The 17450-nt window shown below is 37.5% G+C and overlaps 4 protein-coding genes across 7 annotated transcripts; 1 reads left to right on the top strand and 3 right to left on the bottom strand.

The window, feature by feature from the left end:
• Window positions 1–2136: 2136 nt before the first annotated feature.
• LOC101210763 lies at window positions 2137–6284 on the top strand. Of its 2 annotated transcripts, none has more exons than XM_011657826.2 (3): window positions 2137–2467; window positions 3033–3188; window positions 5880–6187. In XM_011657826.2, coding segments are annotated over exons 1-3 (291 nt in total). In that variant the 5' UTR covers window positions 2137–2334; the 3' UTR covers window positions 5882–6187. The 2 variants fall into 2 exon arrangements, with proteins under 2 accessions (XP_011656128.1, XP_004141570.1); XM_004141522.3 differs by having other exon boundaries at window positions 2138–2467; window positions 3033–3175; window positions 5880–6284.
• Window positions 6285–6370: 86 nt separating this feature from the next.
• Window positions 6371–9121, bottom strand: LOC101210518. Its single transcript, XM_004141521.3, has 3 exons — window positions 7764–9121; window positions 7365–7642; window positions 6371–7049 (listed from the first exon to the last, which is right to left on the bottom strand). The coding sequence occupies exons 1-3, from the start codon at window positions 7881–7883 to the stop codon at window positions 6515–6517; spliced, it is 933 nt and encodes a 310-aa protein (XP_004141569.1). The 5' UTR covers window positions 7884–9121; the 3' UTR covers window positions 6371–6514.
• A 182-nt stretch (window positions 9122–9303) lies between these two features.
• Window positions 9304–13082, bottom strand: LOC101210271. 3 transcript variants are annotated; one of them, XM_004141520.3, is made up of 7 exons: window positions 12487–13082; window positions 12123–12191; window positions 10765–10884; window positions 10592–10666; window positions 10346–10480; window positions 9860–10001; window positions 9304–9715 (listed from the first exon to the last, which is right to left on the bottom strand). In XM_004141520.3, the coding sequence occupies exons 1-7, from the start codon at window positions 12784–12786 to the stop codon at window positions 9558–9560; spliced, it is 999 nt and encodes a 332-aa protein (XP_004141568.1). In that variant the 5' UTR covers window positions 12787–13082; the 3' UTR covers window positions 9304–9557. The 3 variants fall into 3 exon arrangements, with proteins under 3 accessions (XP_004141568.1, XP_011656127.1, XP_011656126.1); XM_011657825.2 differs by having other exon boundaries at window positions 12123–12210; window positions 12487–13078; XM_011657824.2 differs by lacking the exon at window positions 10765–10884 and having other exon boundaries at window positions 12487–12792.
• Window positions 13083–13719: 637 nt separating this feature from the next.
• Window positions 13720–16446, bottom strand: LOC101210020 (patellin-3). The gene is made up of 4 exons (XM_004141519.3): window positions 15029–16446; window positions 14806–14930; window positions 14540–14681; window positions 13720–14450 (listed from the first exon to the last, which is right to left on the bottom strand). Exons 1-4 carry the CDS (start codon window positions 16322–16324, stop codon window positions 14193–14195), a joined length of 1821 nt encoding a protein of 606 aa, XP_004141567.2. The 5' UTR covers window positions 16325–16446; the 3' UTR covers window positions 13720–14192.
• Between the last annotated feature and the right edge of the window lie 1004 nt (window positions 16447–17450).

Raw genomic sequence — 17450 nt, 5'->3', positions numbered from 1 at the left:
ACATTGTTTGGGATTATATACTTTCTTTGCATGAAGAGTGTTATCGTTTTATAATTGAAATTTTGCTGCAATGTTTATGATATTCTAAAAGCAAATTTGTTATATTTATGATTGGAGTCTTTTTCAGAAACCTTCGGGGATTGTTGGCTCGAACGTTTAGCCTTGAGTAAGTTAGGCTTCTTGATCCAAGGTTAGTCTTGGCAAATCAGTGGATCCAGTTGTTAAGTTATAGGGGAAGTAGAGTTATGAATTCAGCCTACATAAAAAGAGTTGATTGAAAACGTAACATTGATTTTTTTTTACTATAGAGGCCACAATATTTTTGGTCAAAAATGGAGTTCACTTTCTCTTTTCTAACTTGGTGAAACACATTCAAGAATTGGAATAATTTTTTCGTCGAAGTATAAGATTGTAATTTTCTTATTTTATACTTAAGTACCATTCACCACAAATCAAATTTTTATTTTAATATTAATTTTGAAATGTTAGATTACAACTTATACTAACTAGTGCTGTATTTAAATAAAAACATAGTTGTAGCAAAGTGAAAACATAGTTGTAGCAAAGTGGTTGTGCCCCACAAAACTTCAAAGGCACAAAACTTCAAATCAACCTAACTAAGATAACTCCCTCCATTTCATCTTCTCTTTTCTTTTTTCTTTAAACTAATTCATCTCTCCTCTTGTTCTTTGTAATACTTAGGGGAAGGCAAACAATATGCAAATCGATTTTGCCAAACTTACTGCATGTCACTCTTTGCAATGCCGGTTAAGGTGGTCTCTTCCTTGGAAAGATTACTGAGAAGTCTCTTTTGGGAAGGTCACTTGGGTAGCAAAATTAATCACTCGGTGAAATGGAATAAAGTCACTCGTTCTCAACTGAATGGCGGCCTTGGTTTGGGAGGTCTGAGCAACAAAAATATTACACTCTTAGGCAAATAGGGATGGGGATGGGGATTCATGGAGGAGGAGGAAGAGTCTACGCGCCAAGTAGTTCGAACCATTTATGCAAATAACCTTTTAATTGGCACACCATTAACAAATCTAGCAATAGCCTGAAAAGTTCAAAATGAATTGTACTCATAGTGTTATCGGGATAAGGTGCCCAACACTATTAGTATACTGTATAAACCTTTTAGATTATCACTTGAGCATAGATTCTCTTGTGTCTCTACACAATTTAAGCTATTTAAAATAATTTTGGATCTAAATTTACTAGATTGAGTTACACAATTTTGTCAATAATAAAAAGTTGCTTAAACAAAAGGATAATGTTTCTATTTATAAAAAATTGGAAACTAATCATATTCTTAATTAATCATCAAAACTATTCTCAATCCCAATAAACTAAGAAAACTAATCCTAAATCTATTCAATAGTGGAAACTAATACCAATTCTAATTGATGATTTAACCATAATACTCTAATCCTACTGCATCACTAAAAAAAACTCGTCTTCGAGCTCTAAAATAAAAAATTAAGGGAAAATTAAAAAGATAATCCAAGAGAGTGAAAATTCTCACCCTTGAGTTCAAGGTGATAACATGAAGCTTTCTTGTTTCAGCTCTTCGGGTGTGGTAGTCTTTAACTATTCCAAGTATTTTCTTCAAGTTCGGGTGTTGCCGTGTTATGAGAATATCAAGGGATATTTAGGGAGAGTAACTCTCTTGATGTTATGACAATTGTTTATGCATAATTTATATTTGTAAAGATGTGTGTACTTTGAGCCGTAACATTGTAGTCATGAGATATTGCACAAAGCAATATATAATCTCTTATTATGGATCAAGGATCCCCAAATGTAAATATTGAGTTAACAAAGTCCAAGTTCTATACGTGTTGTTTATGTGTTTTTTGAGTTGTTAAGATCCATTGGATGGGAAGGATATGTGAAATTTTAGGGTCATCCGCCTAAAATTTTCCAAGAGAAATGGGAAAACAGACCGAAAATCAATTCATCCTAAATTCATGTGGGTCATTTTACGGTAATTTTTTTTTTTTTTTTTTTTTTTTTTTTTTTTGCTATTTTCCAGAATGGGATAAGAGTCAATTTCCTAAAAAGAGTTGGATGTCCATTTTGATATTGCAGCCTTCAATCCTTTAAATATCAATGGGCCCAAATACGAAAGAGGCCGGGCTGAACCTGCTTAGCAAACAATGCAATACAGGGGTCCGACGGAAACCCTCGTAATACGGCTATTACCTTTTTCCCCCTTCTCACAAAGCCGAAAGAATTGCAGGAAATTCAGAAGAAGAAGAAGGTTGAAGAAAAGAAGTGGGAGAGGATATCATACAACTTTATCCCTTGATAGCGTCTGACATTTCCTTCCTGGATATGGCTGAGAACAAAGGGGTTGTTCCTCCACCCCACGATTTGAGTGCCAAGTGGGATGCTTGTCTTGATTTGACGCTGCGTCGATTCGTTTACTCTTCCTTCGCTGGTGCATTTGGTGGCCTCCTTTTCTTCAGTAATGATAATCATAATTCCTTCTCACCCTTTCTCTTTTTTTATTTTCACCTTTTTATACTTTCCTAATCTTCACATGGCGGATGTTACAGTTTTAACCCAAGCATTTCTTTCTCTCGCTATTATTTCCTATAAATTGGAATTGCATGTTATTACATTGGATCAATCGTATATTATGATTTTTTTTCGTCTGTCGATTTGGAATGTATGTTTATCAACAAATGAAAGAGATGTACAGATTTATTCTGCGACGAGACTGTAAACTTAAGAAATTTAGGTTCGCTTAACTTGGCTCTTCACATATTTGGTGAGCATTTTTTTCTGTACTACTCGTGTATCCATTTACAAATATCAGGATTTTCTACGTTTTTGTTAAGCAAACTTGTGAATTTGAACCCAGTCAGCCAATTTCGGACATGCAGGATTTTTGCAAAATAAACGGCCTCTTTTGTTGTTTATGTTGAAGTACCGAACTCGTTAATCAATGTTTTATCATGTTTCTGAAACTTCAGTTGTTTGATTCTAATAAACTCACTAATGAGCACTGTATCGTGATTTACGACTAGGGAGTCCGGTGACTCGTTGGGCTTCTATAGCTTTTGGCGCTGGATTGGGCATTGGATCAGCATACACAGATTGTAATTCTTTATTTGAAGGTTCCACCGCCAAATTCACATCTCCAAAAATCACAGAGGCTCAGCCTTCACAGGTGAAATTCAGATGTACAGTAAAACCATCTCCTTGAATTAGAGTGTGTTTTGAATACATTCTCAAATGTTTAATTTAAAAAATAAGTTATTTTGGAAAAAATTTAGGTGTTTGAAAAACACGGGCCCTTAATCTGTTTAATGTGATATTATTTGATCAACCTTTTTTATTTGATAATGTGAAAAACACGTCCTAGAAGTACATACAATTTGTTTTTGACGAAGTGTCTATGTTGGATACGTCACCTTTTTTTTTTGTAATAAATTGCTCATATGGTTGACACATCATGATCATACTAACATTTAATAAATTGTCCATGTGGTTGCACCTTCATTTTGGTAAGTTTAGATAGGTGGTGGGGCTGAGAGTGACATTAGATCATTGGCCAATCATTCTCAGCTCGAGTATTCAGAAATGTGCACCTGACCCTTCAGGTTCGCATATGTGATTAAACATCTTTCCTCTAAGTCCTCTTAATCATTAAGATGGAATGAATCAGTAGCTGGGAAGTGGAAGCATTTTGATTTATTGGAAAGTTAAGATACCTTAAAATTTTGCTTACTTCTTGGAATGCAAAGGTCTTCTGGAACAGTAGGATTAAGAAACAAGAAATCTTTGCAGAGATTAAGTTGATTAATCTGGCAGAGACGAAGGGTCTGTTGGATGATTATTTGAAACAAAAGCAAGAATCGATAAAGGTGGAGTTTGTTGATCTAGTTAGTGGTTAAACAAAATGTTAGTTGGAGGCAAAATATGGTCATTTGGACTAAAGGAGACTAACATCTTTTGGTCATAGGGTGCCCAGTGGTAGGAAAAGAAAAATATATGGGTGTGGCAAATCCCGAGATCCATGTGGGTTCACTATGGTCCTGGAGATTGTCTAGAGGGGGATATTGAGGGACTTTGTTGGATCTTTGGCGTGTGAGGAATGGTAGAATTCCTAAAAGTTGGGAGAACCCTTTGGATGTTTGGTTCCTCGTTATATTTCATGTTTCCCTTTGAGTTTTGATTTCAAAGAGCTTTTTAAATTATTCTATGGGTTCTATTCTGCACAATTGGAGCCCTTTTCTTGAATTGTGTGTTTCCTTTTGAGGGATTGTCTGTTTTGCCCCCTCGTTTTCTTTCCTTTGTTATCAATGAAAGTTATTTCATAAAAAAAGTAATCAACAAACTTTTGAGAAATAAAGTATCTCCAACGTGTCTGCCCAACATTTCCCAAGAAATTGACTTGTTGCCATGTTTGTGTCTGTCATGTTTGATGTTTGTGCTTCTTTGGTCTTAGGTCCCTTGGTGGGTATTATATTGTGAAGTTGTCCAAAAATTAAAATCCCATGTTTATTTCTATCCTTGTTTATGTAGCCTTTGTGAGTAAGTAAAACTGATAGCAGCTCTTTTATTCTAAGAAGCACATACACGGATACGAGACACAAATACGACACAGACACGGATACGAGACACAAATACGACACAGACACGGATACGAGACACAAATACGACACAGACACGGATACGAGACACAAATACGACACAGACACTATGACATGCCATATTTTAAAATTTTATTATACAACACGATAAGGAAATGTTTATTAAAATATTCATTTTCTAAAAATATATATCATTTCTTAGTAAAAGATGCATTTATATGCTTAAAAGACTTATCTCGATGTATTCCACACCCAAAGTTATTATTATTGTCATATGAGTCTTTAGTCTACTCAACAAGTGTTCTATGCATATCTAATGCATTTGTTGCACTAACAAGTGTTCGATAGATGTCCCATCCAGCATCGAAGTGTCCATGTGTTGCACAGGTTCATGGGCACGCTAACCAAACTAAATGGTCTATGCTTCTTAGCTTCTATTTGTTCTTTATCCAGAAGTTTCTTGTACCATTTATTCAGTGGATTTGATCTTTCTTGGTGCGTTGGCATCTTCTTAGGGTAATAGAATAACAGAATAGTCACAGAATAATGACAATATGATGATAGGTGTTCTGATGGTCCTTGTTAAGGTGTGTTGGTAGGGAAATATTGAGAATATTATTTGGGGTTATGTTCGAGTTCAGGATTATAAATAGGAGTTCAGGCTTTGGGAGGGAACTGGAGTTCTGGGAATGCTGTTGTGTGAGTGAGATAGCCTCTCTCAAAAGCTAAGAAAAATACAGATACATAAAAAATGACCACTCAATTTAAGGTGCCTATACTTTGACAAGAGGAAATAAATGGGGTGGAAATTTGGTACCTATTAAGCAAAATATAGGCACCTTAAATTGAGTGGTCATTTTTTATGTATCTGTATTTTTCTTAGCTTGGGGTGGTTTCTAGACACGGAGAAACATGTTGAAGTAAGGAAAAGAACCAAACCCAGCCCACTTAATTATGGCCGTAGTGATTAAAATTAAAATTAAATAAATAAATAAACCCAACTATGGAATTGTTTGTCCTCGTTGTGCAAGCACATTTTCTAAATTTGCTTCACAGGAATAGCTAGTCTTTTAGCTGCTACCTTGTTGTTGTTGTTGTTGTTATTTATTTTAACACATACTTGGGTTTCTAGCCATTATTCTTTCCGTTCACATTTTTTTGTTCATATGTTTGTAATTGAAGGAGAATCCAAATGCCGTTTCCTGAAGTTTCTAAAGCAGATATGATTTGTCTGCACTTTTATTTTTTAATATCTGGTTGGCATTTGGTTTTGTCCAGGAGGGGCAAGATTAAGGACAAATACTGTGCGAAGCAAGCTGTCTTGAGATTGAATGGATGTGAAACCGTAATTTTACTTGAGATTGTTTAAGCTTACTTTTCCCATGTTTGGTTTCAATTGTGTAATGCAAACTTTTTTGCTTGTTGACATTATATTTCACCTCCATGCACGCTACAGATTTTTGTAAGCATCTGCAACTTTCCCCTGTTGCTTATAGAGTTTCGTGAGCTGGAGAGGAAAAAAGAAATCAATAAGTACTCTTCTCGCCACCCTCACTTTGGTTATCTAATTCATGCTTTGACAACCATCTTTTGTATTGTACTCTTTGCAGTTTGATGGCTTGAAGTAGTAGGGAAACGTGATAAAATATTTTGGACTCTGGTTAATGAGACTTAGGTTTTGTTTTTGTTTTTGTCGTTAAAATTATTACTCGATATGGATCATTGAAATTTTAGCAAAATCAATTCTACCCTAAAATTACGTACACATATTGATCTCACCAATTGAAAGTATGTGTTTATTAATGACGGCATCGCATTGCTGAATTGCGTAAAAGTGTGGCATCGCCCTGGCCTTGGGCATTTTGGTATCAAAGTAAAGGGGACCAGAATCATTGATTTCATTTATTACTATATTACCCATGGCAGTTAGCTAAATTATTAATTGCAACCAAGCCGTGATGTAGCCAATTTCTAAGCATTAGAAAAGCCTTTTCAGCATCATCATCTTCTTCTGGAGATCCAGGATTGTGAACAAAGCCATGGCCTCTTCCCCCAAATATCACTAATTTGGAGCCTTCTCCAATCCCTTTCTCCAAATCCTTCATGACACTCACTGGACAAAGTGGATCATTGTCCCCTGAGATGAGCAACACAGGAACCTTGACTTTGGTAGCAAGTGATGGATCTACCTGAGTGCCATAGATGGAGGCTCCAATCAAGAAACAGGTACCCTCGTCTCGAGCTAGAACATCTATTACTCGGCCTCCCCCGTACCCAAATCCAATGATCCCAAGCTTCATTGAGAGGCCTGCTGCTGAAAACTCTTCGGTCAACCATTTTGTTACTGTTCCTATATCTTCTGCAATCCTCTGCATCTCTTGTTTTGCACAGTGTTCAGCTGGCGGTTTCTCCCATACATCTTCGTGAACTAAATCTGGAAGTAAGACACTGCAGTTCAACTTCAGCAAACTATTGTGGCGTGGTTAAGAGGAAAAAGATGCATTCTGCAGCAAAATGTTACGTGATACATAATTTTTAAACCCTGTTTCAAAGTGGACATTTTCAAATATAAAAAAAAAAAAATTATACTTATCCATCAGATAGATTCGAAATTTCTTAAATTCGAAATAAAAGTGCGATGAACATTTCTTCATTATAACATAAATTTCGTTAACTTTGATGTATTATTTTAACATTTTCATATTATTTGATACAAAATTGGTATTGAGAGTGAAATTGAATGTGAATGTTTGGGCAGCATACTTGAAGCCAATGCAAGCAAGACGATAAGCAAAGTCTCTAATGGAAGAATGTTGAAAGGCAAAGAGATCGGACAAGAGAAGAATAGCAGTTCCATTATTGTTCTTGACTGCCTTAAAGAGATATGCAGGGATTGAATGATGAGGTTGTTCCCCAATTGAAAGCTCCATTCCATTCACTAGTTCACAAGCATCATCATCATCATCATCCTTCATTCGGCCCTCTACGCTATAACGCAGTTTACCCTTCCATCTCCAAACACCCATATTACTGTATTTCCTCTATTAAAAAAAAAAAAAAAGGCTCAATCCTTTAACCTTAAGAAAATCAGGATTCCATCATTGTAGCAAACATGTTGGAGAATAGATTTAAGGTAGAGAAGAAAAGGAGAAATAAACATACAGAAGGGAGAGGATAAGCAAATTTGAAGTAAGGTGGTTGAAATGGCTTCCCGACACGGCGGCTACTGCTCCCAGTTGGTGGAAGGGAAATCAACTGCGCTCCAGCAGAGGCAAATCCCATTCTCTCTTAGCCAACAGAAGATTTGCAGTGCAGCCAATGGATGACATCCAAAACAAATATCCTAAAAATATCCTGTTGGGAGTTGGGGGGATAAAACCCACAAACACAACCTATAAGCTTCCATGTAAATCACCAATTTCTTATCTTCATTTTCTTTTAAACTTATCTTCTTCTTCTTCTTTTGTCCTTCCTAAAATATCTAGATGGACTCCATTGACACTAGACAAATGGATCAACAATCAATTTGAGGGGAAAACAACTCAACCCGCGTGTGACAAAAATAATTGTGCGGTGTCTAGCTCTGCACACCCCAACTTGCTAGTATTAAGTTCGTATAAGTTTAAACAGTAGGAATGATTGTAAGTCTCTTTCCATAACAACAATGGTAGGTATTAAATGTCATCAAAACAGAATAGGATGAATTAGACACGAGGTCAATTTACCGCCGTTATTTATTAGGTATACAATGTTATTTACAAATTGCCATAATAACTAATTGTTTAATGGGACGACACTTTTCTTTTATTGTAAACATAATGGCATGAGATGTGATGGTGATGATGATTCTGAACTAAAATCATAGCTAACCTTCGTCACACAAGTATGAAGTCACAAGATTTTATGCTGGTTATGTGTTGTCATCACAAGTAATCGTCATCACAAGTGATTAATGCTATAGCCTAGTGATAGTTTAATTTACATCTAACTAGGAAGTGATTTAATTTTGAAGAATTGCTGGACGTTTTTACCAAAATAAAATGATCAGTGATGCCCCTTGCACAAATTTTATTTTTGCACAGAAACTAGTCATTCTATTTTATCTATTTTGAAGGGCTACAATTGGCCTCCCCAATGAGGTCCTTTCATTTTTCTCTTTTGTAGAGTGCAGATGGGTCTAAGATATTTCCATGGATAAGACTCCACATGTTCAAAACCCATTATTCCTTAATAAAAAACTCGTAACACCAAAAAAGAATTAGTTTCTTTATTTATTTACTTTCCTATATTGATCTTGTTGGAACCTTATATTTGGACGAATGTTTAAGAAATTTAAACATGAATCGAAGAAAATAACATTAGGAAGGGTAAAATGATATCAAGGCCTGATGAAACAAGCAAAAAGGAGCTAAAAAAAGTGTATAAGAAACCCTACAATGCTAACCTTAATGCTGAAAGTCGATGCGGCAACACAAACAGTGCCTCGTCTCTATAACCTAGCACCATCAAGCACACACAATGCCGCAATAATAGAAACACGTTATCTTAATTTTGGGCCAGTATCCCATCACCATTGTTATTTCAGCTCTATACAATTTCTTAGTTTCTTCAAGTTAGGACATGATGAAGACTTGGTGATTTGGAGGCCGAGAGAGAAAGTAGAGCTATTTTCAAGTGCATTTGGAGCCTGAAACAATCAATATTACCTCGAAAATGGAGTCACATTCATGATTGAGGTTGGTTACCACGATTAGCGATTGTAACCCATAGTTTACTAGATCAGTTTTAAAAAGAACAAAATATTTAAAACAGCATAAATACATTTTAGGATTGCATGTATGGCCAACAAAATAATATGAACTCCCACGTTAACAACTTCACAACCTTTCATGATTGGGGTTGGTTATCCCTTATCACGACACCACAGAATGCCCAATCCATAGTTTTCACAGGCTACTAAATTTCAATTGATTGTATAGCAAGTTTGGCTGCCACAATGGATATATTTTCTTTTGTTAATTTCAATGATTTATTTAGCCTTTCATGGGTATTCTTCATATCCATTGCCTTGAGTTTTTTTAGCTGCAAACTCTGCAACTCAGATTTAGTTGATCCTGAAAAATTAATTAAACCATATTAACTTTAAAACTTAGTTTTTTTACTGAAAAGGAAATTGGACCATCTATTTTAGAAACTCAAAATACAAGTTAAACTAGAAAATGAAAGTAAATGGGTGGTGTGATTCAAAGAAAACTTACCTGAAACTGGTTGGAAGGCTGCGAAGGATACTCTTTCAGCCAACGATGGTACAAAATTTTGATCAATGTCCACATATATACCCTTTTCAGCCCAATTAAGTGAGTTCAGTATTTGAGTCTGCAACAATTCGTCCTTGGGAGCCTAGTCATACGTAAAAATACTTCAGTTAGAAGGAAAATGAAATGATGTACAAAAGGGAATACCACCAAAGCAACTACAAAGCTCCTTCATGGCAGATTCCCTGAAGGTGTCTCACTTGAAGGTTAAGTTGTTCATTTTTCCCCAGGATCCCACTGCAAATGGGACATGGCATGGGGAATGGGGGAAAAAATTTCCATTAGCCAATCGGAGATGGGGACAGAAGAATCTAATCCTCCTACCCCCCACCCCTTTTCCCTCTTTACGGTTCAAGATTATGTAACCAAAAATCATGAAATTGAAATTTAATAGAAATGACTGCTGCTGAGAGAGGGAAAAAGTCATACCTTCAATTTGATCTCCAAACTATTCAAATTATGAAGAACGTTTTTGACGTCCATCACTTTTGAACTTAACAAACATTCATCTTGAACAATATTATCCCTCACAGATAAAATTGTGCCACGTAAATAAGGATCAACCTGAAAAATAGTATACCAAAAGATGGTTAAAATAACCACAAATCAGCATTCGAGTTTAATTCATAACTGGTAAATAAAAAACTGGTTTGAATCAATTCACTTGTCACTTGCTTGCAGAAGCTCAATGATTTTGACACGTCCAATTCCTCTGATGGTAACTAATGCCCCCACCTGCAATCTCTCGACCTGCAGTTAGCTGAAACTGATTGTAGATCAAAATATTTTCATGTGTTCCCATTAAAGATATATATGTGTATATACATATTCAATGTTTTGAAACTTACATTCTCAATGAAAACTAAACAAGCATGTCTAGCTGCAAATGATATTTCCCTTGATGAGTCACTGACAGCGACAGGATCCAACACAAAATGCACGAAAACTTTGTTCTTCCTAAATAAAGACTGCAACTAGTATGCTCAAGTCAGGGCTGATTTTGATTAAATAAAGCAAGTAAAAATCTTTTTCTAAAAAAAATGATGACATTACATACATCTCGTTTTTTTTTTTTTTTACAAAAAGCAAAAATTTCATCGGTATATGGAAAGGAAGAAAAAAATCAAAGATAAACTCGCCTCGAGAGAGAGAGAGGGAGAAAAAGAAAAAGAACCAAGAGTAGAGGAACCAAACAGAAGAATAAAAGAACCAAAAATGCCAAAAAAGTAAAACCTAAATACAAAGGCTAACCAACCAATCAACCACAGTGGGACTGAAGCAATCACCACCAACAAAATTAACTGAAGAATATGATAACATCAATAAAGGAAAAGTAGGAAGTAGAAAGATCATCAGCAAGTCGAACAGTTTGCGGGCTGGGAATAAGTTCCATCCCTTCCAAACTAGGAGAAATCACTCATCTTCATCGGCTATTTGCACAAACCTCATTCCTTTGGTTTGCAGCAGAGAAACCAAAAAGAATATGAAATATGTTCCAGGTAGAGGAACTGCATGCAGACTCAAAATCTTATCATAGAACAAGGGCCAAATTGATTCCAGCAGCAGAACATACCAAGGAGTTAAGAATACATGATTACATGGAATTTGAAAGCAAACATACATATATGTATACACACAGAACTTAAGCCACAGATAAGTAGAAGACTTACCTTGTTTCCATCCCACTTCACTCAAATAGAACTTAAGGTCGATTTGGAATGACTTTATAGATTGCCTAAAATACTAACTCTAAGTGCAAACAAAAATATTTTATAAACAGTTCAAAAATAATTCCAAACATGCTCGAAGACTATGAACTTACTAGCACATTAAGCTTATTGGAATTTAAAAAATCGTACTGCAAAACCAAACCCAATTATCATAATAAGTAACAAAAACTTGGTATCTTCCTGTTTTAAATTGTCCCAACTTGTAATGGAGATAGATCCCACCAAGATGTTAATGCATAACAAAAGATTAAAGACGCAGCTGATGGACAGCCTCACAGATCAGAACACAAAACAATATGATTAGCCAATCTAAAAATGAAACAGCTAAATGATGTTAAGATTTGTACACCATAAAAGACAGAAATTTGAAAGCACGTCCATGCAGAACAAACATGCGCAATGTGTACATAGCATCAACCAGACTTAATACACAAATTTGACATTATATAAGATAAAAAGTGTCTAAAAGTGTGTACCTCATCCAATAGAGCTAGATACCTGGCTTCATAGAGATGCAGTGTTTTACTCTCCGACGGAACAAGAACCTGCAAAGCAGGTAAGAAACTGGAATACAATTTTTAACGAACTAGAAAGAGTGGAGTATTGTAGCAGATGATGAAAGGTAAGGAAGATTGGTGGGGATGAAAAGACGTTATATTAAAGAAGAGCTACAGAAAGCATTCAAGAGATAGCTAAGAACAAGAGAAACAAAATCCACCATGGACACAAAATAGAAAGTAAAAGAAGTAATTGACTTTTGTTCAGATTACATATGGTTGGGGATTTGGTGCAGAACTAACAAAACTTGAAGTAAATGCAGAGAAGGGGTTGGTGATTTACGTCATTGACACCAAAGGGAAGCAGCGGAAGGTCTAGAGAGGTGGTGGCATACACGGATAAATTCCATCTTCTCTCGGCAGAAAGTAGGGGAGGTTGTGCTTGAGAATGAAATATTCTGTTCTTGCTGAAGTGGCGTTCAGTAATGATCAGGGGGACCCTACTTATACTTCTACTTCTGGGAAGGAATGAAGAAACTCTCCCCGGATTGGGAATGCCAACCAAAGTGAAGGAACCAGCAAGATTCAGAGAAACCCCAGTTTGAACGCTGCAACTTATGGGACCCATTAGCATTATCCTCATCCTAGATTTACCATTTCTTTTCTTTCTCTCTTTATTTTTATACGATACAACTATCACACGTCACCCAATACGTACAGTTGAGCTCAGAGTTGTATCACCGCGATATGTGGTGGAGTTTTTTCTTTTTTGTAATTTAGACATTGCCAGTATTTTCTCTTTCCACAACCCCTCAAAGTCACCTACAAATTAATTTGTTTGTGGAATCTCTCGACAATCTTCTGCAGATCGGTCATTTAACTCAAGTATCATAATAGAAGCAAATCCCCTCCATCTCACGAACCCTTAAACTCAAAGTAAAAAGTTCAAATTCACACTTAGAAAAGTTTAGAGTGAGAGTTGACAATGAATTCAGAGAGAGCTTGAGAGATCAAATATGATGGAGGAAGCACAAGAGATGGAAAGATCTTGGACGATCAACCGGAAAAAGCTTGACAGATATCGAGAAAACTGAGACCTGATAGAAATTGCAAAGAAGCGCGAGGAACGTGAAGTAGAAACCCCAAAGTTTTATATTTATAAATAGTCAAACCAAAAATCTGGTTTAGTTCAACTTCAACTAGCCAAAAGAAAGAACTTCTCAACCCTCGAATCAATAGAGTTTTAGGGTCATCTATCTATGTATTTACCTTCAAGAAATTATATTTATGATAAGACTTATCAAAACCCATCAACATGAAAAAGAGAAACTTCTGTTGATATGTGCTTTGGCCAACTCTCTCTCTACAATTATTTTGGTTCATCCAACAGAGTCAATATCCTTTAATAAAATAGTCATTTTCCACAATTTCAAAACTCCATTATCAAAAGCCAGATGAGAGAACAAAGACAGGCTGGATGGCTTTGAAACTTGTCGGTCAAGTCATTGGCAAAAAGCTAATCATGCCAAGAAAATACAACTGTATTAACAAACATGAATGATCAAAGAAGAAAAAAGAAACTAAGGGCGACAAATATTTTGATTTAAGATAGAAAAATAAACCAATACACAAATTGAAGGAAATAGAGTAACAAATAAATAATACAACAAATTTACACAAATTTTACAGAATACTATCAAGAGAACCAACACAAAGCCCTCTCCTCTTCCTCTTGTTCCTGGGAGTCCAGACAATTTCAGACAGTTCTCCCTGCCAATTTAGCAGGCAGCGACCTCAAATGATCACAACCAAGCAAACATAGAAAGAAAGAAGGCATACAAAAGAAATCCAACTCCCACCCACCAATCCTGTTTGTAAGACTATCCAAATTGGAGAAATAAGATTTAAATTTTTCAACAAATGGAACAAGAAAAGAAAAAAAAAAAACATTGTATCATTCATAAATAGAGAACCCTGCTTATTGTGTCTGCAGTTTTGTATTCATCATCAAATTGAAATAGATGATTTGATCAAGCTTTTGCAACTCCATCAATCAGAAACGGGTTTGGTCTTTGATCTGTACAACAAGATCTTCTTCTTCTTGGAGCTCAAATTGTCGATGGTGAGCACAATTTTACCAGCTTCACCAACCCTGTAGCTGTTGGAGATCACAGGTTCATCAGCTGGCCCAAGCTTCGTTGTCTTCTGTACAATCACAGTATAGCCACCTTCAGCACTGGGCGAGAACTCTGCCCCATAGCTGACATCCCATCCTACAACTCTCAATTCCCAAACCAGAAGGCTTGGCTACAAAAACAGATGGATCTTCTTTTATAATCAATTCAAATAAACAGAGAAAAAAACACGAGCATTCTGATAAGAACATGTCCTCCTACCTCAGAAATTGGGAATTCAACAGTGTGTTTCGCTGCAGCCTTTATGGCAACTTCAGTAACAGGGTCTTCAACGGAAAATTCTTGCTCGCCTTCCCTGCTTAATCCACCATATTGAACTGGTACTTGTTCAGGAGCAACGTACCTGAGAGAGGAACACAAGGAAACAAAAGTAAAGGCCAAGGCTAGATGAGATTGAGACATAATGGCAGAAAAATGAGAAGGGCAAACAAAACAAATCAAAACAAAATTTGTAATTACACACTCACTTGAATAGGGTCTCAGCAGTCTTCGATGGTCCGGCGAACACAAACTTGCTCTTCGTTCTCTGAGTGAAAAAGGGGCTGATCATCCTGTTCACGGCTAAATACCACCATGGCACGTTGATGAACACCTTCAGAGGAATTAAATCCATCCGTCGTAAGATCAAACAATTACTTAATAAAAATTGTTTTGCAGGGGGAAAGAAAAATGGATTGAATACGGCAATACCTGTTTGGCAGCGAATTCAGGATAATTGTCTTGTAATAGTTGCAGAGCTCGCCTGGTGGCGTTTCTGAGCTCCCACTTTGTGAGTCCAGGCGAGTTTTTGAGGTCGTTGACTTGAACAATGGTGGAGATGCCACTGGGGCTGAAGTCGAGTTTTATGATGCTCTTCTCCAAAAACTGAATCCTCCATCGCAAGAATTTGAGGCTCTTTTCGTCGTCAGAGAAGGTGGCTTGATACAAGTCCTTGTTCTCGAACTCACCGAACACGTTGTAGCAGACAGGGTGGCCTTCCCTGTCGACGCCATGGGAGAACACCACTTTGTCCCACTGGTTGCCCAAGTCCTCGTCCAGAAGAGCCTCGATGCCGAATTGTTTTCGCCAACGAACGGTGTTCTTGATCATAGTGAAAGCATCTTTCACCTTGAAGTCTCTGGCTCGGAGGAATTTCAACAGGATCACATCGCTCCTTTCGTCGCCGAGGAGAGGAATTCCCCAGATGAACACCTCCTCTGGTGGAGGTGGCGGCACAGGCTCTGCCGCTTCTGCTTCGGCCTCTGCCTCCGCCTCTTCCGTGGGAAGGGCTGGTTCCTTCGGCTCCGGGGCGGAGACCGCAACTACAGTTTCCTCGATCGCTTCCACCGTCTTGGCACCATCTTCGTCGATAACTGCCACTTTTTCCACCACCTTCGACGTCTCTTCCGCCTTCTCTTCGGGTTTTGGAGCCAAGGAAGTCTCGGGCGCGGGATTAGGAGTGATTGTATCTTCCACCGTGACCGTGACGGTCACAGTCTCTGGTTCTGGTTCTGGTTGGGATTTGGGAGGCTCTTCGACCACAGCTTCCTTGAGAGGTTGTTCCTGGGGTACAGCTTCGGATTCCTGTTCGATTTTAGGGTCTTCGGCAGGTTTGTCAGAGTCTTCCTTCTTTTCCTCGGTCGGCTTCTCTTCTTCCTTGGCCGGGGGAGGGGGTAGAGGGGCAGTGAAGTCGTGGTTATTGAGAGCTTCCTGAATCAGAAGCTTAAGATCGGCCAGCGCCTTCCTCTGCGACTCCGGAAGCTCAGAAACAACGTTGGTCTCCTCCTTGAAAGAAACCGACTGAGAGATCTTCTCAAAGTCGTCGGCCGCCTTGGGCTTCTCGGCCTCTGCAACTTCCTCCACCGAATCAGGGTTGGCAGGAGCAGGAGCAGGGTCAGGTAGTTCCTTCTCAGGGGCAGGAGGCGGAACAACAGCAGGCTCTTCCGGGACAGGCTGAGAAGAAGGCGGCGGTTCGGCAGCAGCAGGCTTCTGGGTTTCCTCAGCCATGATTAGAAAGAAGGAAGAAGGAGAGAGTGGGGAGTGGGGAGTCGGGAGCAGAGAGAGAGAGGAGAGAAGAGAGAACAAGGAGTATGTTGTGAGACAGAGAAAAGAGGGAAGGAAAATGATGGAAATAGAAATAAGTGGAAATGGATTGGCGTGTTAATGTTGGAAAATGATTTTTTTTAGTATTTATTTATTTTTATTGATATTTAATTGTTTTACGTAAATCAAATGTATGGAATATTAAGAAAATATATGGAAACGATAAATTAGATTGAGCGACACCTCATCATTATTCAAATATTTATATTTTTATTATTTCAAATTAGATTGATTTTATTAATTTGAAAACAGTTCGAAAATCAACAATTGTATGATATTTATTTTATTTTTCTATATTAGTGATTTGCACACCCTAGCAAAGACGAAGAAGAAAAAGTATGTGTGTTGTTTGCCGTTGTAATGATAAGAGAGAACAGACTGTCAGAGCCCTTCGCCAGCTGTCATAGCATTTTGTTTGTGGGCCCTTCTCCTCTTCTCCTCTCTTCTCCCTCTCCTTCTTTTTACAACCTTATTCTCCCTTCTCAAACTTCCAATCATCAATTTCATTCCTCCATTTTTATCCTACTTTTTCCCTTAACCCTCAAAAAGAAAAGGATAACTCTATTTTTAGCTTCTAACCTTTTAAAACTGAACTCATGTACATAAACTACACCACTTTAGTTAACCCAGACTGAAGTTGCTACAAATCTTCAAACACACTTTGGTTTGTGATGATAATCAAGGAATTGTCTTAATAATTAACATATATTGTTGGGGTATGTTGATTGCATAAAAAAAGGGATTGAGATAATTCCATTTCCAGCCCGTGGTTTTGAAAAATGGAAGCAGATGGGGGATTGGGGAAGGAGATAAATTGGTTTTCCTTTGCTGGGCGTTGAACCCGATTTGTATAATGTATAAGGCCATGGGTGTGGCAGAGAATAAAATCTTGGATTCCATTCCTGCTGGGACCTACTTCTATTTGCCACTCACGTTTATCTCTCTACTCTTTCCACACCTCTCCTCTCTCCTTCTCACAGCCTGTCCACTTGCCATACCATCATCATTATTTCCCCGCCGGCACTTTCCT

Source organism: Cucumis sativus, chromosome 5 (assembly GCF_000004075.3).
Source record: "Cucumis sativus cultivar 9930 chromosome 5, Cucumber_9930_V3, whole genome shotgun sequence".
Taxonomy (NCBI): Eukaryota; Viridiplantae; Streptophyta; class Magnoliopsida; order Cucurbitales; family Cucurbitaceae; genus Cucumis; species Cucumis sativus.
The sequence above is the reverse complement of the archived record's forward strand: the minus strand, read 5'-3'. Positions and strand labels throughout refer to the sequence as shown.

Coding starts and splice junctions, on each gene's coding strand:
- LOC101210271 (XM_004141520.3), bottom strand. CDS start 12,786: ATGAGGATAATGCTAATGGGTCCCATAAGTTGCAGCGTTCAAACTGGG. Junction 10,885..12,122: donor ATCTAGCTCTATTGGATGAG/GTACACACTTTT, acceptor TACTAGTTGCAG/TCTTTATTTAGGAAGAACAA. Junction 10,667..10,764: donor GTTTAGTTTTCATTGAGAAT/GTAAGTTTCAAA, acceptor AGCTAACTGCAG/GTCGAGAGATTGCAGGTGGG.
- LOC101210518 (XM_004141521.3), bottom strand. CDS start 7,883: ATGGGATTTGCCTCTGCTGGAGCGCAGTTGATTTCCCTTCCACCAACT. Junction 7,643..7,763: donor TTGCTTATCCTCTCCCTTCT/GTATGTTTATTT, acceptor TTTTTTTAATAG/AGGAAATACAGTAATATGGG. Junction 7,050..7,364: donor CTTGCTTGCATTGGCTTCAA/GTATGCTGCCCA, acceptor GTTGAACTGCAG/TGTCTTACTTCCAGATTTAG.
- LOC101210020 (XM_004141519.3), bottom strand. CDS start 16,324: ATGGCTGAGGAAACCCAGAAGCCTGCTGCTGCCGAACCGCCGCCTTCT. Junction 14,931..15,028: donor CTGAATTCGCTGCCAAACAG/GTATTGCCGTAT, acceptor ATTCCTCTGAAG/GTGTTCATCAACGTGCCATG. Junction 14,451..14,539: donor TTGAATTCCCAATTTCTGAG/GTAGGAGGACAT, acceptor CTGTTTTTGTAG/CCAAGCCTTCTGGTTTGGGA.
- LOC101210763 (XM_004141522.3), top strand. CDS start 2,335: ATGGCTGAGAACAAAGGGGTTGTTCCTCCACCCCACGATTTGAGTGCC. Junction 2,468..3,032: donor TGGTGGCCTCCTTTTCTTCA/GTAATGATAATC, acceptor ATTTACGACTAG/GGAGTCCGGTGACTCGTTGG.